Genomic DNA, 23,616 nt, shown 5'->3' with positions numbered 1-23,616 from the left:
CAGCTTCTTCTAGTTATCCTAATGGAGTTTGGGATTTTCTTTTCAGGGAGAGGACACAATTGAATAATTTGCTTTTCAAGGAGCAAACAATAGTAGTGAAATTAAATTTATCTGCCCTGGGAGTATAGTGCAAGCGTTATGTTAGCTTCATTTATGAGAAGTGTGATGAAGCAGATCGTGTCTCAGTGTACTGTACCTTGTTTTTTACATAAGGTTTTATATAGGAGTAGTTTGTTTCATTGGCCTTCATTCTGCCTTTTTCTGTATTGTGCAGCATTCATGTCTTAGGATGCTCAGAAATTCTGTTAAATAAACTCTGATATAATGTGCTTATTCACATTAGTTTATTAAGTCTTGCAATTCACTTTTCTTGGGAATCTTGTTTGAGCGAGTTGGTAACCATTAAAGAAAGAAATAGTCTGAAAGTAAATTATTCTGTTAATAGTTCTATTAAGACTCCTTAAACATGTGGTGATTATTTAAAATGTTTACCAAGTACTTCTAAAAAAAACTATATATATATATATATATATATATATATATATATATATATTTTAATAGCATAATTAGTGTGACCTGCTATGACCAGTTAGAGACCAGTAATCATTACAATGTGAAAAATATAAAAGATTAGTTGGAATTGTTTAAAAACTTCATTTACCTTTATATACAATAAAGGTTTATCTCAGTAAAAACTAATAATGAATAGTGTCTTGAGTTCTATGCATCTTCATGTAAAGTAATTACAGACAAATCTGATTTTCTGTCTTTTTCATATTGAGATGGTTTTGACTTTATTTTGTTAATATTTAGTATTACGAGAAATAATTGTTAAAATAACATTGTTGGAGTTGAAGGGCTTTCAGATGGCCCTCAAATAATAATCATCTGGTTACAAAATGATTTTTGTAATGAACTGCATAATTTGTGTATATGGGCTAATTCAGTTAAGTTTAGTACAGTTTTACTTAACTTTAGATTAACTATGTTTAAGGTAAATGATTACTGTGTGTTGGAAAAAATATGCTGCCTGGTGGTGGAATTAATGTTTACTAAGACCAATACATTAATACAGTTTTATTCACATACCAGTTATTAACCCTGGAGCAATATATCTACTTTATCTTGTTTTTCGGTTCAGGAAACCTGGGGCCTCATGTATAAACGGTGCGTATGCACATAAATGTTGCGTAAGAACTTTTCCACGTTCAAATCGTGATGTATAAAACCTACACTTGGCTTAAAGCCACGAACTTTTCCATGATACCTCATACCTCGTGCGCAATTTCTCCGCTCAGTTTTGCAGACTGCCGGCACCCAGCGTCAAAGCAGTGCTACTGTTCCTGTGTGGTTAGTCTTATATTTTCCTGAAGCGGCTTTATAAATACACAGAAACTAACCGCATATTGTTTATTAGTGTAATACATCTGATTGTAATTAACTTGTAACAATATAATGGTCCAGGGAACAGCCATAGTATTCAAATACCAGAACTGCTTTAGCGTTGTTACTCTAGCTGCACCTTCTTCTTTCCGCTGCTCCCGTTAGGAGTTGCCACAGCGGATCATCTTTTTCCATATTAATCTTATTGCACCACTCAGAGTATTTATATCACTGTATCTGAGTGTGAATCACAGCAGCAGCTGATCGGAAAGAGAATTACCAGTATACAGCTTCAAGAACACGCTGTCTCAGCCACGGCAAAACGTTTCAAAGCCTTTCCTGTACGGACCTCGCAGTTCAGAAACAGTTTCATCCCAAGAACTATAAACGCACTCAATCAAGTGCTCCTTGTAGAACAGTTTGTACTTATAAGTACAATTACCTCACTGTAAACTTGCACTACAGTTATATTACACAACCTGCGGCACTTTATAAAGCGCGTATTTACATATGATGACGATATCATTTTTAAGATGAAATGTAGCAAAATATGTTTCTTATATTATACAGATAAAACTTTAACTTCATTTAAATAATCTATATTCTTCACTGGGACTGACGTGAAGGATAGAATAATTAAACATGTACTATGAAGATATTTCAATGTTCCTTAAACGTTTTGAAGAATCCACGCTCTAAGCTTACAGATGGCTTAACGTCTATTACAGAGCTGATTGTGTGGCGATCCACCGTGCATAAGAGAGAGCCGCCCATGAGTACTGCTGCAATAAATAATTTTGTCGAAGGTCGCACACAATCACTGCGCTGTAATATCATGAATGTAATGGATTCTGTGTCCTGTCGGAAGAAGAGAGCCGGTTTAAGAAGCAAGTAGTGATTCACACACACAGAGCACATAAAAGATCAAATATAAAACAAAGCATTTAACGTGCTACTTTAATTACGATGTAATTTGAGAAACTGGTTAATTAAACGATTTTAAGATGAAGTTTATGATGTTCTACTTTAATGAAAAAAATTACGTGATTAAAGTGGAAATGTCGAGATTGAAGTTGACATTTCATGCTTTTTTTCCCCACTGTGTGCCTTTTGTTCTCTGTACCCTAATAAGCTTTCATATGACACTCAGATGGTGGGCGACGTCTTCCCTTTTCATGACGACTTTGCCTCCTCTTGGTATTCGCTGAAATTCTTCTATTTTCCCCGTGCTTTTCCCATTCTCTTTTCACAGAAGGCTGAGCTTAAGGGCGATTTATATTGATTTGCATATTCAAAGAGGCGTAATTCTGGGAGGAGTTGGGGCGTTACATAAAGCGCGTGCCAGAGCGTTACTGTGTATGTAGCGGAAGAACGTGGAAGTTGGAGTACGCACAGATTCCTGCATCTGGATTTTTCTGTGTGTAAGCACATTTCGGCTTTTGTGTTTACGTCATGTTATAGTGCAAATTCTACGCACAGCGTTATACATGAGGAACCTGGTGCTTAGCAATAATAGATTATAAAGGGACATCTGAAGATGTAAATAATGCAATTAGTTGATAGTCTTGGATTGTACAAGCATAAATGTAAAAAAAGTCCTCCCCTCAATACTTATAAGCTTTCTTAATAAAAACTGCTTATCTTTGTCGCTTTCAGGATATGTTGTAACAGTGTCATTTATTTTCCAAGAATCTGAGCAAAAATTACTTAAGGGTAAACATGCTGGAAGCATTAGTTTTTTTTTTTTTTTTTTTTTTTTTTTTCATTTTTCAGTTGTCTAACATCCCACAATAAATGTATGTTTACTCTTGAGCATGAAGTTTCTACAGGCCAGCAGTGCAGGCACGCGAAAAAAAGTAAGAGTACAAAAAAGAATAGGTGTTACTTGGATTGTGATCTTTTTGAAAAGCTGTAGACCACTTTTACTTTGTCAATAACTGCAGAAATATTCATCTTGTCCTTACTTTTTGAATAGAAAAAAAAAATATTTCAAGTGATGGCTTCTCAAAAAGTATATTCATTATCTATCAAGGTCTCAATTCCTTGAACTTTTTGTGGGCCTCAAGGCCTGTCTGCACTTTAAAGGAAAGGGATTCATAAATGTTAAGTCATAATTACTGTGTCAAAAGGCAACCAAGTTTTAATGAGCAGATGTTCAGAACAGTAATCTGAATGAAAAGGCAAATAGCACAGATGAGTCTGTGCAGCAAATAACAACTGAGATGACTAAATCCAAGCTGTTTGGTTAACAAGTACATTTGTAACCAGGGCTGTGGAGTTGGGAGACAATTTTGGGTACCTGGAGTCTGAGTCGACAAAAATTTACAGACTCCGTCTCCTAATAAATTTCAATTGTAATGGAAAAAAAATACAGCAAGTTCAAATGTCCCATTTCACAAACAATAGTCATAATTATGTACTTCTCTGATGTAAGAATAAGGCCCAGTGCATAGTTGTGTTACTACTAGTGTGAAGTTCAGCAGAGCCTATATACAACCTGACATTCACATACTGTAATCTGGATTATGGTACATTATAAAATGTGTTTTCATTTTATTTCAGACTAGGGGTCTTTGCTTGCCAACCCCCAGGTTAAACAATTTAAAGAGATTATTTTCATGGGAATTGTTACATATGCATTATTTTCACTTTTACTTTAAAACTTTTCTGCAAGGATGTCTGCGTGGCTTTCCTCCGGGTGCTCCAATTTCTTCAAAGACATACAGGTTAGGTGCATTGGCGATTCTAAATTGTCCCTAGTGTGTGCTTGGGGTGTGTGTGTGTGTGTGCCCTGCGGTGGGCTGGCGCCCTGCCTGGGGTTTGTTTCCTGCCTTGTGCCTTGTGTTGGCTGGGCTTGTCTCCAGAAGACCCCCGTGACCCTGTAGTTAGGATATAGCGGGTTGGATGATGGATGGATGGATTTAAAACTTTTGCAAAAACAATATTTGTCCTTTATTTCCTGCCCCGGGCGTGGTTAAATCTCTTTGCTTGCGGGACTTATAATGCTGCTCGCGTTGTGAATTTGGGCTGAATGCATGCTAAGGTGGTGCGGTCGGATCAGCTGTTTTGGGGAAGGTTTTGAACTTTTGCTGCTGGTGAGCTGAGTGCTCTGCTTGTCGCTCTGTGCATCAATCATTTAATAGCCTGTACAACACCTGTCCTTTTGCCACTTTGTGTCTCTGCCGGTTGGGCGGTTGAGCACACACACTAAGGAGATGTGTTTGTATCATCTGGCTTGCAGCTGCTGCTGGCGAGGTGCGTGTTCTGCTTGTTGCTTGTCGTTGTTTTAATAGCTGGGAGCACATGAAGTGTGTATGCCAAAAGCATTCCATCAACTGCTAGGTTAGATGTCTGTGAACTTATTTTAAATTGTTTGTAAGTAGGGCGCGACTTGCAAAAGTCACCGTCGGACAGGTTTTGCTTCCTAAGGTTGTAATGTCTACTCTCGCGTGTTGTCAAAGTGTCTCTCAGAGATGATCTTGTTTGCTTAACTCCACCACCCTAGAGGCACGCTACGCTCTTGCCACTTCGCGTCACTCCCGCTTGCGTTGTGAAGGAGGGGAGCTGAACGCACACTAAGGAGATGCGGACAGTTCAGCCGCTGGCTTTGTTCTCCTGCTGCCAAGGTGCATGTTCTGCTTGTCACGCTGCGCGTCAATCATTTAAAAACCTGCACAGCAGCTGTCATTCTGTCTCACTGCCTTGTCTCGCGTGACGTTAAATTGTCTTCCGAGAAGATCACGTCTCGTCCCCCTGCCAAATTTTTTTTTTTTATATTAGAGAGATATAATGTGTTTAACAAGTTCATTTGAGTGTAAACAAGTGTAATGATTTAGGTGTAGGTGTATGCTATGACCTGATGTGTGTTCAGAGGTTCTTGTCTTTTGTTTAAACTGGCCAATACGGTAGAGACAGCTTCCTAGCCAGTAGTTCTGTGGTTCAATGACGTGTATGTTGCCTTCCTTTAATCTACATGGAAAATACATTAGCATATTAAATACAGAGGAGTCTGAGTCAGAAGTCCCGGAAACTATGGAGTTCAAGGATTTATCTACCGACTCCACAGCCCTGTTTAGAACTGTAGATAGGAAGCACTTCTTTATGTAAAGAGTTGTAGGAACCTGAAACAAACTATCAAGATATGGTGTTGAACCAGGAACCTTGACAATCTTTTAAGAAGAATCCAGATGAGATGCTTGGACAGCAATTATCTAGACGAACAAGCGACAAATGGACTGAATGGTCTCCTGTTGTTCATCATATTTGTCTTGTTCTAAGATGCTGCAGCTCTTTGTATTAACTGTGAAATACAAAGTGCCCTTGATAATTTAAAACAAATGAATTATGTATTTTGCAGGGTGTCAAAGCAGTGAAAATCGCCACATACTGCCAACTAACCCTGAGTTTGCTTTCTTTTATGCTAGTAACAAGGTCACAAGTATTAACATTAGAAGTTCACTTCACTTGAATGCCATTCCAGGATTCTTCCTTTCTGCCTCTCTGCCTCTCAGTTGAGAATTTTATGAACACCTCAAGAATGTAAAAATTTGTTTTCTGTTGTCAGGTGGAAAAGGGCAGAAGGCAGATTTGCTATGGAGAGGGCCTCCATTGTAAGCTACTGGAACTGGCTGCAAGCTCATATTTCCGATCTGGAGTATCGAATCCGACAGCAAACTGATATCTACAGGCAGATTCGTGCAAACAAGGTTGGTAAAGACTTGTATAGCAGACACCTCTGCTTCCTTTTAAAATGCACGTTTGAGGCTAACTTACTTTAAAGCAACCTGCCCTATTTTCTATCTAAAACTTTCTCATCTTCATATTATTTTACCAGGCATTTATTTCTCATTAATGTTTTTTTTCTTGCCTTTTTTTTATAACATGTCTTTTCTAAGCTTTGATGCTGGCCTTGTATTAGTTTGGGACCTGACATGAGTTTCAAAAGGCTGACAAGTATTGAAGTACCTATCTTGATGTTTGTGAGTGCTAAGTAAGCACACAGTCGTTACTAAAGCTGATATTGTGACTACTTAAGTCAAAAATCTTAATATAACGAGATATATCTAATATTTAAAAATATCCATCCTTGACAAACATGACATAACCTGGAATGGGAATGATTAAAACAGAAACAGCTAGCAAATTCGTATCTCTGATGCTATGACTTTTTTCTAAAGCCATCATCTATGAAGAAGGATCTTTTCAAGTCCGATTATAAAGTCGGACTCATGCAGTGTACTGGGTACATTTGATTTATCACAGTAATGGACATGTGCAATACAAATATGGTTCTTTTTCAAGTCATTCAAGTTCTATCACTCCATGAATGTGACACCATCCCATTTCTCAAATTAATAATCTTCATAATAATAATACATTTCATTTATATAGCTCCTTTCTCTTGATGTAAGCAGACAATGGACAAGAAACCTTAATCATACTGCACTTGCAATTTATGATAGGAGTATGGCCAATCTGGTAATTGTGGAAGGTTTTCACATCAAAAATGTATTCCATCTTCAAGAAACCTTGCACTAATATTGCCATATTTCTTCTCCATTTTAATTCAAACCCTACCCTCAATTCCACACCACAGCAGTGGTGTTAGCATATATATGGTTGGGGACTAGATTATGGAAAGAAGTAATGCTATTCCACAAAAGTTGTATAGATTTGTACCTGCTGCTGCCGATCTCCTTAAATCTGTCAGTGTCTGGATGTGCAAGTTACTGGCTAGAAGATATTACTATCAGAGCAAACCTTTATCAGTCTTACTGCTTTTTTTTGGATAGCAGAATTTCTGTGCTTTGATAGTTTATTCTACAAGGATGAAATTTAGTCTTATATATTGGTTTATATATTTTTTTTTAATCAGGGTTTGCTGCAGCTTCGCGATGTTACTTCTGATTCTCCAGCTGAAGATGTTGTGAACGTGAATTTGGAGGCCAGTGGATGCAGACAAATGGCACAGGTCAGTTTTATTTAATTTTTTGAATAAGGCTGAGAAAATATTTGGAAATCATTTTCTTACTCCAGTTTTGGTGTTTTTGTGGGAGGTCATTCTTTTACAGATATTGGTGCTTAGGTTTCTTATGCATTAAGCACTGTAGGTTCCAGTAATGGTCCAGTGATGACCCCAAGACGGGCAACTCATAATTAGCAAATGGAAAGAGAGCCTTTACTGTTATTTCTTATGTCAGTCAGAGGTTTTAAGGTTTATAGCTGTCTTGTCAGTTAAGAGTAATTCTTATGCACCTGTAAAACTCAAACAAATACAAATTCTCTTAATGTTTTAATGATGGTATTGAAATATTTCATGCACATTTTAAAAATAGCTTTCACATCGTGTATTATGTCCTGTGACATCTGTCTAAACCAGGTTGAAGTGTTTGTGAGCTTTATTGGCATGTTGACTTTGTATCCTGCCATCGGTTGCACAGTTGAGCAAAATAAATTTCATATTCCTATGAGAACATTCATGGTGCTGTACCTGGTGGAGAACACTAGATTATATGTGGATGTTAAGATATATTTAGTAACGCAAATGATTTATGGAAATTTTACTGGTACTAAGTTGCTAAGAAAAATGTTTTAACTTGGTTTGGCAACCACATGGTATCATTAAATAAGCTGACATTATTGTAATGTCTCCAACTTATTGTACACATTAAAAAGCCACAAAAAGTAAGTTTCCTATAACACCAAGTTTTAGGATGCTAGGTTTTTTTTTGTTTTTTTTTTTTTGTGTGGCTTTTTAAAGTGACATCATTGAATTTGTCTGTGTAATGTAAACCTGATCACATTGTTTTACTTTTGCATCCCACAATGGCTTATTGCCATTTTTTGAGAAAGCCTGACTTAATGGCTTTAATTAAATCATGACTTCCATTTTTAAAAATGTGCACTCTACTTATTTTTGCCAGTGTATCTAATGTGTTTCTCTAGTTGTGTAAGCTGTGATTTTTTTTTTTTTTGGTTTAGCCTGCCATTGTCGTCCTGTGCTGCAGCATCAGGGAGTTGTTGGGCATGAGGCAAGAGTGTGGTCCAGTCCCCAGTTTTTAATCCATACTGCAAATAAAAAATTGTATTGAATCAAACAATACAATTAAAGCAAGTGCATTTGGGTTGTTTTGCAGAGATCTTTCAGATCTTCATGATGAAACAGGCTGTAACCATTTAGTGACCTCGACATCACCACAGGCTTTGTTGAGGCATTACTAGGCTAATGCAGACCACCAGTAGTAGAATAGAAACTTAACGGTGCCAAGAAAATGTCCTAGTTAATTCCGGGAAGACTTTGGGGAGGGGAAAAAAATTAGACATAAAATTTGAATAAAAACATGAACTAAGCCTAGCCTCATTCTCTGTTGTTTGGTTAGTAAAGCAACCAAAGATTCTGTTTGGTAGTTGTAGTTTGCTCCTTTTTAACTGTACTTTTTTTAGTTCTGTACCTTTCAGTTATTTTGCGTATTTTCTTTCAGGACAACCACATGCTGGACGTGGAGAGTGCATCGCCAAACCCCGTTCCTTTAAAAGCCTATGTCTCAAGTAAACCAGTCAATGGAGTAGTTAACAGGTAAGCTACTCTTTGTTTTAGTTTTGGAGATACAACTAACTAGAAGTGCTTGTCATCTTTTATATGGATCAGCAACATAAAGCTGTGTATCTAGTAATCCTTCAGTACTTTGGAGAAATGTTAGACTTTTTTTAATATCCATATAACCAGATGGTTCTTTGTGTCAAATATGACAGGTATATGTGAATTTTAAGTAAGAAATTTTAAGTATATTTTTTCTAGCAATTAAAGTTTTATATATATATATATATATATATAAATAAGTAAATATCTTTATATACTTAGTCTTTACCCCAGCTTCACATTCACTGGATCACCAGACAGTTCTGATACAGAAGACACACTCACCAAGAAACAACGTTTAAACTTGACTTCCACGTCGTTGGATAGCACATGTGTGGCAGCACGAACACGGCCTATAGTTGGCTGCAAAAAACGGCGCCTGGTTCGACCAAGTAGTGTCATAAATCTAAACAGAAAGGTGCGTATTCGATTTTTTTTTTTTTTTAATTCATCCTCCTGCAATTCAGTAAAATATTTCTTGCATCAACATATAAGAATAGTTGCTTATGGTCGGTCACCTTAAAATTTATACCAGTACATGGAAGATCAATGCTCTTTTTTAAAATGTAGACCCTGATTTTATAAGCGAGTTTAACAGTCTGTAACTTAATGTAATGTAGCTGTTTGAAAATTACATTTTGTTTTAATTTGAGAAAAAACTGCCAAACCTTCACACTGCATTTTCTTATGTTTAAAAATGTCTGCTTTTCAAGGGCGCCCTCTAGTGTTATGCTCTATAGCTTTCATTTGTTAGGTTAAAAAAAATGACAAAGGATCTAAGAAACATTTGATGTGGGTGTTAATCCTGGCTTGCCAGAATCACAACAATTGAGTAATTGTGACATATCTGTTTGCAGTGTTTTATCTTTATATTTATTAATTCTGAGGAAGTAGTATTTAAAGGAGTCCTTTGATTTATTTCTGGTAGCTGTAAAATACTTCAAAATCCTCCAAGATGGCTGCCCTATACTGAAGCTATATCGTAATAGATAATCTAGGAGCCCAGTGGGAGTTCCAGAGAGCAGTGGTGAAGTCTTTTCTGTATAAGGGTGTAATTCATCAAATTGTGTCTGATTAGAACTGTATTTCCCTTTGTTTGAGAAATTTGGTCTTTATGATCTTTCTGTCTCAAAATTAGTTGTCATTGGTAAATATGATTCAGTAAAAGCAGCACCCTGGCAGAGAGGTTTACAGTTCTGCATTTTTTCTATATGGTAGGATATACTTGTAATAGTTTTATAATTTGTTTTTCAATGTTTTAAATTAATCAGTCCATCTTACACAGCATTCTGTTTTATTCCAATGCACATGATCCTTTACCACAGCACATCTAAAGCTTAATTTGGCCACGTTTTTTAACAAATAGATTTGTGATTAATATGTTCATGGAATTAACATTTCAGAGTATTTTATAATATGTTAGTATGTTTCATACATTTCTCTTGGCTGAATTATCTGACCATATCCTCTCTATAGGTTCAACGTGCCTCTGTTCCTCGCTGTAGCTGTGACATCAACCCTTCCTGTGTAATGTGTGGCAATCGAGCTTCACAGTTCACAGGGGAATCCAGTTATGATGCACCAATTATGGAAAGGCTGTCCCAGTTTGATCCCTGTCTTCACCCCATTCTTTCTTTTCCTGATGGTAAAAATTTAATAGATATTTTCATGCATATTTAGATTAATAATGAAATCTAGAGCTGATGTGTTTCTGCAAGCTTTATCATATTTAAAAAAAAAAAAAAACAGTAATGGATAAATAACACAATGCATTACATGTTCTTAGATGCAGCAGTGGTTTATAATGTTTAATCTAAGCAATAAAGATAAACTCTGAAGCCTCCAAGGTAATGCTTACATACATAGCACAGATATATTACAGATTTTGTAATGGAAATTTAAGGATAAAGCATTTTGTTTCACAAATTCAGAGTATACTGGCAAGCTTGTCCTGCAGATTTTTTTATTAGTGCTTGTGATGGCTTTGATTTGTTGCATTTAAATGAACAATGCATGCAAATATGCAAAATGACCAGTGACAACCTGTGAAATCGAACTGAGCAAAACAGGGCCCAAAATACATAAAGCTTTGTTTATTCACATTGACATTTAAATACTAGCACACAATAAGAACACATGCACTGCTAAAATTGAACAGAAACTTGTTACAAACACTTGTGAAGAATGGGCTTCAAACACAAAGTGCAAAATCTAGCAACAAGTAAACAAAAATGTGGTTCTGAAACTAAACAATTAATAGTCACATTTAATAAAATAAAAATAATTGGTTGATAAAGTTAATCCAACTGAATTATTTAGATGAATTATTTAGATTAAGTAAGGAATCTGGTGATTGAGGACCTGTTCATACAAAAAGTTGTGGGAATTTGGAACAAGCTGACAACTTCTAAAAAAGTATCTGGGTGAGATACTGGAACAGTTTAACTAGTGAAACAAGCTGAATGATGTCTGTCTTGTTTATGCAACTGCTTATATTTTTGGGGTTTTTTTTTGTTTTGTTTTTTTGTTCTTTAAGAAAAATGGTTTCAGATGCCTACAGAAATCTTCTAACATTTGAAAGTCTAAAACAAAAAGGTTTACCCAGCAGTTATTTTTATTGGTCTGTCAAAGAAAAACAGATGTGTATTATAGTGAATTGGGTTTTTGTTTTTTTGTATTTGTCCAGTATGTTCTCTCTAACTGTTGTTATAACTACAGTTTCTCTCACCTGCTTTTCAGACGTTTCCTTGAACCTGCACTTCCAAGGGGTTTTGAAATCACACTGGCAAAGTAAACCTCTAGAAAAAATCAAACCCCCAAAAAAGCTGTCTCTCAAACACAAATTATCCTTATCCAGCAAAACGCCAGACGCAACTTCCAAAGAAAAACATAAACTTGGAAATTCTTTACTTGCAGCTGTTCGTGAGTATTTTGTTCAATTGTTCTTGTATTTTGATCAGTTTTTTGACGACTGTCTTCACAATTTACTTTTTGTGAATACCTTAGTAATCTGCTAAAAAATTAAGTCCTTGTTTTGCCAATTAGGTGAGGCTTATTAATATAAGCAATCACATTTACCATAAGGGATCCTTACTGCATAAATGGAAAGTTTCTTATGTTGTTCAGAGTTGTCATAAAGATTGTGATCAATGTTTAGCTTCTGTTTTAAGAATATAACTCATTGTGATAGAGCAGAACTTCGTAAACTAACTGTACCTTTATAGGTTTATTTTACCATTGTAGTATTCAATGACAGTTACTATCCTAGAAAGTATAGTTCATGGGGAAGTGGCAATTTACTGTATGTTTTTTCACTTGATTAAATTGCTTTTTGTGTGATATCATGTATTCAGAACCTCAGCAGTCAGTGTATTAAAAAAAAAAAAAAAGAGGTATGTGTTCGTTTAAATGCTTTGACAAATTTAGCCATTTAATAGTTATAACTGAGTGCATTTCAGTAATATAACAGCATGCACTTAAAAGTTTATAGGTGATAAGTTTAGATGTTCTTCTTCTGAATTAATTTAATTAGCATGTGACATGAACACCTCATTAGAGGACTGTGCAACTCCACAACACTGGAGAAGCTGTGAAATCAAAATTTTAGCAAAGCTTGGGGTAGTTTTAAAACCATCTAATCCTTTGCATTATATCTTGGTGTTAGGCAGCAATTAAGCATTCATGGCAGTAGTGGAGACACTATAGGGTGTCTGGAGAATGGTGTTTTTTATAAAATACACAACTTGTATACTGCCATATCTGACACTGTACCTTTGTGCCTTTTTTTTCATAACATTTTGGCATTTTAGCACAAATGAGCATTAGATTTAAGTTAAAAATTTCAAACTGATTTAAAGTAAAATGCTTCCATTTTATGAGTTCTCATTAATTGCAAGTTAATATTTGCAGACAGTTCTGTTTCAACAACGTGAATAAACTTTTGATTTTTTTGTCTGTTTTGAATACCTGGAACAGGTCTTTCACATCACAAGTTACGCACTGAGAAGATTCACCGGCAGCATATAGATGACTTGCTAAGTGCTTCAAAGTTGGAAAGAGCATCTGTGTGTAAAGCTGTGGAACGTCCAGCAATGCTCACTCCCACGTCCTGTGATAAAAGCCACAAGAGGCGGCCAAGAGATCACTCCCTCGAGAGGACAGAAGGTACAAATCAGCTATGTAGCCAGTGCTTTTTAATCACCACTACTGTTCCAGTTGTTGTTGTTTTTTTTTTTTAATTGATTGTTCTTGGCATTTTTATCCACTTTTTGAGTCGTCTTATTACTTGTTTTTTAAACAGTATTTGTTCAATCTCTTCAAAAGGTTTATATCTTTTTGTCTTTTGCATTTTCTCTCTGACCTAGTTGCTCCAAGGCACTTTGTGGACACAGAAAATCCATGTTCGTCATTGGCAAGTTTGCAAACACGGGCCCACAGTCCTCTGATGAGACAGTTGTCCACATCATCTGAAAATTCCACACCGGTAGCTGCCAACAGTCAAAGTACTTCCAGCACACTGGTATGCACACTTTTTTTTACTTTGTCATATACGAAGTATAGGGAAAATATTGTAATCATCCAAAGATTTGATGTTGAGATTTTGATGAATCTCCCAGTTTTAGACCTCCCTGACGTTCTCATGTACAAAGTATAGGAAAAGTATTGGGGTCCTCCAAAAATTCCATTTTGAGTTTTTGATTAATCTCGATGTTTCAGACCTGAGTCTGAAAATACCATTTTTGGAATTATGTCTGTTTGTCTGTGTGTGTGTGTATGTAAAAACAATATACGGAGTACGCTTTCACTTAAGTCAACCAAATTTTGCATACAAGAATTGGGTACAAAATGTGGATTTCTGCTAACTGGAAGTGGTTCTTTACCTTTTATTCATGTAGCTGCAGGGTCCAACTTATTCAAATTTACATTTATAATAATTGTTCTATAGATACTTTAATATTGTTTTTCATCAGTATGCTGCTGCTGGAGTATGTGAATTTCCCCTTGGGATTAATAAAGAGTGATAAAAATGCAGATATAACAGACAATAACTTTGCATAATGTTAACATTTATCCAACCCCCCTCAAGGGGGGAATTGAAGAGTCGCATAGTGTGGGGGAGGAACGATCTCCTCAGTCTGTCAGTGGAGCAGGACAGTGACGGCAGTCTGTCGCTGAAGATGATCCTGTTCCGTGGATTCTCCATAATTGACAGGAGCCTGCTCAGCTCCTGCCACTCTGCCACGGATGTCAAACTGTCCAGCTCCGTGCCTACAATAGAGCCTGCCTTCCTCACCAGTTTGTCCAGGCGTGAGGCGCCCCTCTTTATGCTGCCTCCCCAGCACACCACCACATAGAAGAGGGTGCTCGCCACATCCGTTTGATAGAACATCTCCAGCATCTTATTGCAGATGTTAAAAGAAAGTATAGTCAGCTCTGTCCTCTCTTGCACAGAGCATCAGTATTGGCAGTCCAGTGCAATTTTCATCCAGCTGCACTCCCATATATTTATAAGTCTGCACCCTCTGAACAGTCTCCTCTGATGATCACAGGGTCCATGAGTGGCCTGGGCCTCCTAAAATCCACCACCAGCTCCTTGGTTTTGCTGGTGTTCAGTTGTAGGTGGTTTGAGTCGCACCATTTAACAAAATCCTTGATTAGGTTCCTATGCTCCTCCTACTGCCCACTCCTGATGCAGCCCACGATAGCAGTGTCATCAGCGAACATTTTGCACAGGACTCAGTTGTATTGGAAGTCCAATGTATATAGGCTGAACAGGACCGGAGAAAGTACAGTCTCCTGCGGCGCTCCTGTGTTGCTGACCACAATGTCAGACCTGCAGTTCCCGAGATGCGCATACTGAGGTCTGTCTGTAAGATAGTCCACGATCCATGCCAACAGGTATGAATCTACTCCCATTTCTGTCAGCTTGTCCCTAAGGAGCAGAGGTTGGGTGGTGTTGAAGGCGGTAGAGAAGTCCAGGAACATAATTCTTGCAGCACCACTGCCTCTGTCCAGCTCACTAGGACATGATACCTTTGGGACTGAGGTGATGCAAGATGTTTTCCAAAGCCTCGGGACTCTCCCCTGTTCCAGGCTCAGGTTGAAGATGCGCTGTAGAGGACTCCTCAGTTCCAACGCATAGGCCTTCAGCAGTCGTGGCGATACTCCGTCTGGACCCACTGCTTTGCTGGCACAAAGTCTCCTCAGCTCTCTGCTTACCTGGGCTTCTCTACTTGTGGGTGGGGATGTCTCTCCTATGCTGGTATCGGCAGATGGGTGGGTGGAGGGTGCAGTACTCTGAGGTGAGAGTGGGTTAGGGTGGTCAAACCTGTTAAAGAATTTGTTCATCTGGTTTGCTCTCTCCACGTCTCCCTCGATGGTGGCACCCCGCTTCGAGCTGCAGCCAGTGATGATCTTCATTCCATCCCACACTTCCTTCATGCTGTTTTTCTGCAGCTTCTGCTCCAGCTTTCTCCTGTACTGCTCCTTCGCCGCCCTGAGCTAGACTCGGAGTTCCTTCTGCGCGCATGCAGATCACCGCCTTTAAAAGCCCTTTTCTTCTGGTTCAAAAGTCCCTTGATGTCACTTGTAATCCTTGGCTTGTTGTTCGCATAGCAGCGTACTGTTCTTACTGGAACTACAATGTCCATACAGAAGTTGATGTTGTCAGTAGTGGAGTCAACAACCTCCTCATTGTTCTCACTATATGATCCCTGCTGAATATCCCAGTCCGTAGTTCCAAAGCAGTCTCTTAGAGCCTGCATGGCCTCAGGGGACCACTTCCTGAATGAGTGTGTGGTTGTAGGTAGTTCCCTCACTCTTGGTTTGTACTGAGGCTGAAGCAGAACCAGGTTATGATGTGCTTTCCGAAGCGTAGTCAGTGGGATGGCGCTGTATGCGTCTTTAACGTTTGCATACAGCAGGTCAATAGTCCTTTTTCCCCGGGTGTTACAATCCACCTACTGGGAGAAGGCAGGTAATGTTTTGTCCAGCGTCAAATAGTTAAAGTCTCCAGCAATTAGCACAAGCACCTCGGGTTGCTGCGTTTGTAGTTTGGCAACAGCAGAATGGATGATGTCACCCGTTATCTGCACGTCCGCCCGAGGAGGGATGTAAACAATAATAACAATGACATGTTCAAACTCTCCTGGCAAGTAATAGGGATGCAGACTTAAGGCCAGCAGTTTGATGTTCCTGCAGCAATTAGAGATTTTGACGTTTACATGTCCAGAGTTGCACCATCTTGTATTAACATAGAGAGCGAGTCCTCCTCCTTTCCACTTCCCGCAGGTATTTGCGTTTGTGTCTGCTCTAATTATGCTAAACCCGGGTAGCTCCATGTTAGTATCTGGGATGTTAGTTGTTAGCCACGTTTCACAAAAACACAACAAACTGCATTCTTTGTAGGTCCTGACATTTTTCACCAGCGCAGCCAGATCATCGATCTTATTTGGTAGTGAGTTCACATTTCCCAGGATCACTGAAGGCTTGTATCACCACTTTGTCGTTAGCCTCTTAGTTTTTAGCTTAGCGCCGGCTCTGCTGCCACAATATGTCGGGCAAATGGGGAACCACACTGGCACGGACCTTTGTTCTCAGCGCTTGAAGTTGACTTACGTGAATAGTCAAGTCTCGGTGTGTAAAAATCCATGTCCAAGTAGTAAAAAGTGTCCAGGGAATGAGTCCACATAAAAGAAAATGGTAGGAGTGATCAGTGAAATAGAGAAAAATTTAAAAAGATAAAGTCATAAACGGAGCTGCTGGAAAGGCTGTCACTCGCAGTGGTGCCTGAGTCACTAATATCAAATATATAATTTGTTGCGGATGGTTCTTTAATGCACATAATATAAAAATATAATCATTGTCTTGCGGTTTACTCCTCAAATATCCGTTCTCATATCTGAGTATACAAGAAAGTCTAAGCAAAACCACTCCTTAATTTTTTTTTTTTTTTTTTTTTGTGTAATTATTTGTCCCCATATATAGGCAATTTGTAATAGAAGGAATTGCATAGATCCCATTGTATCAATGACACAAATTTGTTGAAAGGTAAACCAGCACTAAGAAACAGGCTAATTGAAATGAGATTTATCTTGTGAAGTGTGCAGCAGCAAAACAATCAAAATTTGAGAAGTTTTTAATAGGTTGGATTGTATGTTTCAAAAATGGAACCCAGCATGTGAAACACTTTCTTGCTAATGTAATATAAGCCAGTCCCTAAACTTTTTGTGTGTCCCAACACTGCCGGATTGTCAGTTGCTCTTACGTATCTGTTTTGTGTTTCACAGCCTGTTCGGAGACGAAGAGGTGAAAGCTCATTTGACATAAACAATATTGTTATTCCAATGTCAGTTGCCGCTACAACAAGAGTGGAGAAACTCCAGTACAAGGAAATCCTCACCCCAAGGTAAAACAAATAAATGTCTGTATGTAAAGGCTTTGTCTCCCAAGACACATCAGTTCCCTGTTTCAGTATCTTGTCACTTAAGTTCTACTCAAATCAGTGCTTACGGTTTCAAAAAAGAACTGTTTCTACCATTGTGATTCCTATTACTTTGCATGGAAATTTATATTAAATATAAATAATATACAGAAGCTTGAAGTCTTTTTAGTAACTTTTAATTCTTTATCAGTGCAAAACATTTCTTTTGGCATCAGCAATACACAAATCTTATGGTTTTACTTTAAGGTTGTGTTTTTTATTTTGGAAGGCCACATTTTATTTAGAATTGTGACCAAAAGTCAAAAAGCGCTTATGAAAATGTCAAGTGCAGTGCTTGATCTCCATTTGACTTTTTCTCATTAACTTTCCATGGTGCTGTTCTTCAGTAGTCCTGGTATCTCTGTCTCTGATACGCTTGAGTATCCGTATCAAATACATTGAGTATTTTCAGCCAAAAAATTTCCTAGAAGAAATGTGTCAAGAAGTGCTACTGGGGTTCCTTTATACTTAGAGCAATATCCCTTTATAGTGCCTCACTGGGACTGCTTTGTGTATTTTTACTTTTAGTAATGTCAGTCTTTCTTTCTTTTTAGTAATTATGATGTGTATTTATTATAATATTTACTTATTTAGTAACTATCTATGAAAAGCCAAATCCCCAACTTCTTCTGTCTGTCATCTATCTGTTTTCACCTAGTTTATCAATAAAATGTTACAATAAATAGTGTTTACTGATAAAAATGTTAAGCACAGAACTTGAATGCTCAACACTTTTGGTGGTCAGTTGTTTCAGTTTTCTAATTATTTTCCCAGTTGGAGAGAAGTTGACATTTGTTCACAACCAATTGCTGAAGAAGATGATGCTGCAGAGGTAAGAAAAAAATCTCAGACTCCTAAATCTTTATTAAATAAAACCATTGAGTGCCTTTTATTGTGGTGTTCTTTTCAGCAGGACCTCTAGCAAGGTTCTGCTGGTTAACAGTTCATCATGCCTGATTATTTTTAATTTGCCAACTGCTTGAATCTGCATGCTGAAGGTGGAAGTCTGATGATTGTCATGTTTCAACACTGGCAGTGCTATTTTTACACCATACACACCTATAAATTAAAAGTTGCCTAAAGAGCATTGACTCCAATTCCAGAACACATTTGAGTTCTGAACGATCTTGTCTGCCTCAGACCTAAAAAGCACAAGAGGTGCTTCATATTTGCAACCTTCAGATGCGTATCGCAAGCCTTGAATTGGAACAGATGTGTACAATATTGAATAAGGTGTTCTAAAGTAAAACACGACAATCCTGCATTTTGTTTTAGTTTGCACCCATTACTTGAGTGTTACCATGAGTGATTAGCTCATTTTCCATCTAAATGGTAATTAAATACATGTAGTTGCAGGGTGTGGTGAGAAGATCATTTAAAGTGGAAATTTAGGAGCATTTAAAATTCCTAAATGTTTATTTCAAAGTGCAGCCTTATTTGTGCAGTATAGTTCAATTAAATGTTGCATCTCTCTGCCTAGGTTGAAGACTTGTCAGATGCCATGTTTGCTGCCATGCATTTGAAGTGTGAAGAACTGGAACGTTCACGATGGACGTGGACAGCCAGTGCTCCAGCTCAGAGGCGAGGAAGCAGGTATGTCTTACACCTGTCATATGCTCATCATCTGTGACGTTCAGGCCTGCCAAGGAGGATTGAGACTGTTACACTGTATTGCATTGATTTTTTTTCTGGCAGTGGGTTGAACTTGCTTTTCTTCTTGTATTGCATTTTTAAGTAATTTTTGACACCACAGCCCAAGCAATTTGCGTTTGCCATCACCATTATTTTTTTTTGAAGAGCTGTCATCTTTAGTTTGGTTCAGAGAGCATACCTTTGCACAGTTGCACTTTACTTTTACTGAACTATGTAATTGAAAGTCAAAACTCCCATGAAGGGAGACCTTGAGTTTGCTCTCTTGACAGCATCTCCTATTTATTTAATATTAAAAATGTATTTATTTAAAAAACCCTTCAATCCCTAAGAAGAATTTAATTTTTCTCATGAATTTATTCATTAAAGAGTAAGTTTGGTGTTTTTCAAATTGAAGTTTTGTCCCCATTTTTTCTTAAGTAAAATATTTTATATAATTTTAATACATTTTAAAACACCATGTCTGTTCTTGCAATTTAAAATGACATCTAAAAGGTAATCGTACAAATGTGAAAAACAAAGGATTTCAAACTTACCAAATGCTTACATACTTAAGCCAAAAATGTCTGATTATTGATCCATGTCTAAACGTACTGTGTCTGTGTCATTTTTTAGAAAACAAATAAGACATGGATTTGCGATTCTGAAGGAAGTCCAGCTATGCTTTTTGCCTTGTTGCCTTTCTTTTCCCATGGCAAACTTTAGCCTCCATGGTTGTTGTTTCCTGGAGTTTGTTTGAGCACTTTATACCACTGGTATTTCTAACTATGAAGAAGCAGAAAGTCAATGTCGTCTGTGGTTTTGTGCTTTCTTTACTTCTGTAGTTACATACAATGGTTGCTGTGACCAGGGCCTGTATGCTCACATTGGGAACAACTGTGCCAAGAATCTGATAAAAGTTTATTGAAATCTTTTCTTTTCAAAAAACTGGCAACAGTATTTCTTAAATAATTAAAACAATTCAATTATAGCACAATTTCCTTGCCAAATTAATGCATAAAATGCTTTTGGAAAAAATAACTCCTTAACGTGAAAAATACTGAACTAATCCTTAAAAGAGAACCATGTTAACCCTATGTGCTCTGTGGTGTCTTAAGCTCCACACCTCTGAACTCTTGGGATCAATTGTTCCACAAAGAAATTTTAGTGTCACTCTCTACCCTCTATCCCAGTTATCACGTTAATCTTCATCCATCCTGCAAAAGGTCCTCCAACTTGCAGGGAGAACTTGGGGGTTGGTTGCAGGGTTGGAACTCCAGCCCCTGAATAAAATAAAAAAAAATCTTCACACCACTTCAAAGCAACAGACAGGACTTTCTGTTGTCCACGGGAGTAGCTGGCTGCTCGCATTATGAAGGGGATGAGGGGAAAGCCCTCGGGAGCCTCATTCCCCAGAAGAGTCTCAACTGCCGGTGAACCAATGGGGAGTGGAACTGGTATGGTGCGGAGGCATTGCTCGCTCAACTGCAGCACACAGGAACCAGGATCCAAATCTGTTTTGTCGTGTGGTGGGTGCGGCAACACGCTGTACCAGTGCATGTTCCCCGACCTGACCTGACTCTACCCTAATATTCTGTGTGATTAAAATTGCACCTCACTTTTTTTATGCTTTTCTGTGAAACAAGAACATGTCTCTTACTCTCTGTCTCTCTCTGAATCCCTCTTAAACCCTCCATCCCTCGTGACTTTAACCGAGTGTTTTTCAATGTTTACCGAGTGTTTTTCAATGTTTAGGTCATATAAGTCATTGGATGGAAGGACAACCCCACTGCTTGGAGGTACAAACCCCTCAACACCACAACCCTCATCACCTGATACTGGGCACTTCCATACGCTGCAAGACTTTGTTCCTATGCCTTCTCCATGCAGTCCTGCCAGTCCAGATCTGATTTCCAACCCATACACTCCTGGCTCACGGGATTCCCACCGGCCACAGTCCAGTGAAGACACGCGCTGCTCCACACCCGATTTAAGCTTTGAAGAACTGGTATGCATTTATGTTGGTGCACTGGCTTGAAGCCAACAAATTTATCTACTGCATTGCATGACACAATTTGATGCAACAAGCATTCAATTTTTTTTTTCTTTTCGTTTTTCTTCCCCTTTTTTAGACTGTCCAACCATGGGAGAGGCGCAATTTTCCACTGCTGGATGATCCAGTGATTGATTGTGGGGACCACAGTGAGCTGCAGGATCGGCCTCCAAGAAACATTCGACGAGTCTCTGGTAGCAAATCTGTCAATAAAGAGACTGAGAATGGGACAGCGCCACCAGTAATGGAGGACACCAAACAGCGACTTCAGACAGCAATGCGAGCGGCTCACCGATGAACACGACAGAAGGACTTTTTTGCTTGTGTTTTTTTTTCTTTTTTTTTTTTTTCTTTTTCTCCTTTTCCTTTTGGCATTAAAGATTCTGCTGTTTGATATTCAAACATCAGTCAGATTTTTCACAGTTTTTAGTGAACCTAAGGAAGTTTAGTATCTGTTTTTAAACCTTTTTTTGTCACCGAAATAAACATTACAGAGTAGGTTGAAAATTTAGGATGGACGCATGGGGGAGGGCTGGCATCCTTTTCTAATATATTAGGTGTACACTTATAGCACACTATGTAGCAGAGTTGAGGGGCTTGGACAAAGTTCTGAAAAGGGTGTTTTGTATCAGTAGTTCATGTCTGTGTCCCCATGGAGGTTTAGAGTGGAGTGACATTCAGTGACCTTCCCCACCCTTCTCTCACCCCCTGAACTCCAGCTTAGTGTGCCATTTCCTTATCTCCTATACAAAAGCCTGCAAAGGAATTGTATCGAGCACTTGGATTCGAGTTTGTTGTTTAGAATTGGGCACTGAGTGCCCTGTGGCTGTCTGCTGCTCTTTGTGCCCTCGTCTTGTTTAAGCCAAGTCTTCTGCAAAGCTCACATAAGTGTGGCTGTCTTTGCTTATGTACTTCCCATCTGCTCAGTAAACTCAAGATGTATATCTGTGTCTGTATGTTTGTATATTTATGTTGACCTGAGGAGCCTTTAAATTGCTTCGTTATTTAGACTAAAATGTTTTTCTGTTGTCTTGGGCATGGAAGAAGACACCGGAAGTGTTTAGCACTTGTCACATGAATTTTTTCCTTTGCTGCTTCGACACACTCAACATGCCACTCAAAATTGTGTCACCGTTCTCATGTGTTTGGGGTTTGCAGTTTCCATCATGCTGCCTTCTTTCATTAAACTGCTGAATGCTCAGAGCCTTGTTTTATTTGAATGGCCAAAGTATGGAAACACATTCCTTTGTTCTGTAGCCAGCATATTGGGTGCAAGCTGGTGAGCCAGGAGGGCTTTGGTGTGAATCTCACATTCTCTTTAAAAAGCAAACCTGATTCTTTGTGTTTCTTCAAATAAAAATGAAACAAAACAAAAAAACCCCAAAGATTCCAAAACTACACCCAGCGCTCAGGTTGTTCAAATATGGGAATACAGAATCATTTCATGCCTACATGTTGCCACCAGCACACATCAGCACTCGCCCACCATCTTGACTGACCACTGCCACTCCTCTCTGTTACCCGAGTGGGACTAATCCGAAGCTGGAAGGGATGGCATGATTCCCAATGTATTGCCAGTTGCTATGCAAGCCGCTTTTTAAAATATGTATTTTAACATCTGTGTTTTATGCCTCTCTTCATCCATGATCTGCTCCTACTTTATTTGTGTAGCCTTCACTTCAGCAAGTTTAAGTTTATGGCACTCTCTACGATGTTAGCCATTATTTTGTGTAAATACTGAAATTTCATCTTGGAAGGGCAATATAAGAAAAATCCTGAGTTCTGCAGGGTTGTGTGGGATGGCTGGGGTCTCCTCTTTACTCTCCTCCCCTCCTGCCCCCTCTACCCCCAAATCACTCCACTGTAAACTGAGAAAAAAAAAATCTGAAAATAAAAAAAAAAGTTGCATTGTACTTTTTATTTCTTCTGTTTTGTTTCCATTTTTATTTTTTTTTCCACCTGCCACTGGTATTTTGTCTCCAAAATGAAAGTCGTCTCATCTTTATCTGGATTACTGCACCATTCTGGGTTGTTAACTTCATGTTCCCAGTGGTGTGTCGTATAAAGCTGGCAATGTGACCTTTTTGTGTATATAACCTTCTAATAAGTCATTAAAATGTATTTAAATCAAAGCTTTTATATATAATTTGTATGAGCTTGTGGTTTATCTCTCCATTCGCCGTTGCGGGATCAGATGCACACAACAATACAGTGCATCCGAAAAGTATTCCCAGCGCATCACTTTTTCCACATTTTCTTATGTTTCAGCCTTATTCCAAAATGGATTAAATTCATTTTTTTCCTCAGAATTCTACACACAACACCCCATAATGACAACGTGAAAAAAGTTTACTTGAGATTTTTATTAAAAAAAAAAAAAAAACTGAGAAAGCACATGTACAGAAGTATTCCCAGCCTTTGTCATGAAGC

The 23,616-nt window shown here is 38.1% G+C and overlaps 1 protein-coding gene across 3 annotated transcripts in view; it reads left to right on the top strand.

Moving 5' to 3' along the window:
* The window catches only part of kansl1b (KAT8 regulatory NSL complex subunit 1b), a 164,369-nt gene extending 141,051 nt beyond the window's left edge, over nucleotides 1-23,318 (top strand). For all 3 annotated transcript variants that reach the window (XM_039740731.1, XM_039740730.1, XM_039740732.1), the window contains 13 exons: nucleotides 5,948-6,089; nucleotides 7,259-7,354; nucleotides 8,865-8,959; nucleotides 9,245-9,440; nucleotides 10,499-10,667; nucleotides 11,762-11,944; nucleotides 12,998-13,186; nucleotides 13,387-13,541; nucleotides 17,311-17,429; nucleotides 18,279-18,336; nucleotides 18,985-19,097; nucleotides 20,889-21,141; nucleotides 21,266-23,318. In XM_039740731.1, the coding sequence (XP_039596665.1) occupies nucleotides 5,948-6,089; nucleotides 7,259-7,354; nucleotides 8,865-8,959; nucleotides 9,245-9,440; nucleotides 10,499-10,667; nucleotides 11,762-11,944; nucleotides 12,998-13,186; nucleotides 13,387-13,541; nucleotides 17,311-17,429; nucleotides 18,279-18,336; nucleotides 18,985-19,097; nucleotides 20,889-21,141; nucleotides 21,266-21,484 (1,987 nt within the window). In that variant the 3' untranslated portion in view covers nucleotides 21,485-23,318. The remainder of the gene's footprint in view (nucleotides 1-5,947; nucleotides 6,090-7,258; nucleotides 7,355-8,864; nucleotides 8,960-9,244; nucleotides 9,441-10,498; nucleotides 10,668-11,761; nucleotides 11,945-12,997; nucleotides 13,187-13,386; nucleotides 13,542-17,310; nucleotides 17,430-18,278; nucleotides 18,337-18,984; nucleotides 19,098-20,888; nucleotides 21,142-21,265) is intronic.
* The last annotated feature ends 298 nt before the right edge of the window (nucleotides 23,319-23,616 follow it).

Source organism: Polypterus senegalus, chromosome 17 (genome assembly GCF_016835505.1).
Source record: "Polypterus senegalus isolate Bchr_013 chromosome 17, ASM1683550v1, whole genome shotgun sequence".
NCBI classification, from domain to species: Eukaryota; Metazoa; Chordata; class Cladistia; order Polypteriformes; family Polypteridae; genus Polypterus; species Polypterus senegalus.
The sequence above is the reverse complement of the archived record's forward strand: the minus strand, read 5'-3'. Positions and strand labels throughout refer to the sequence as shown.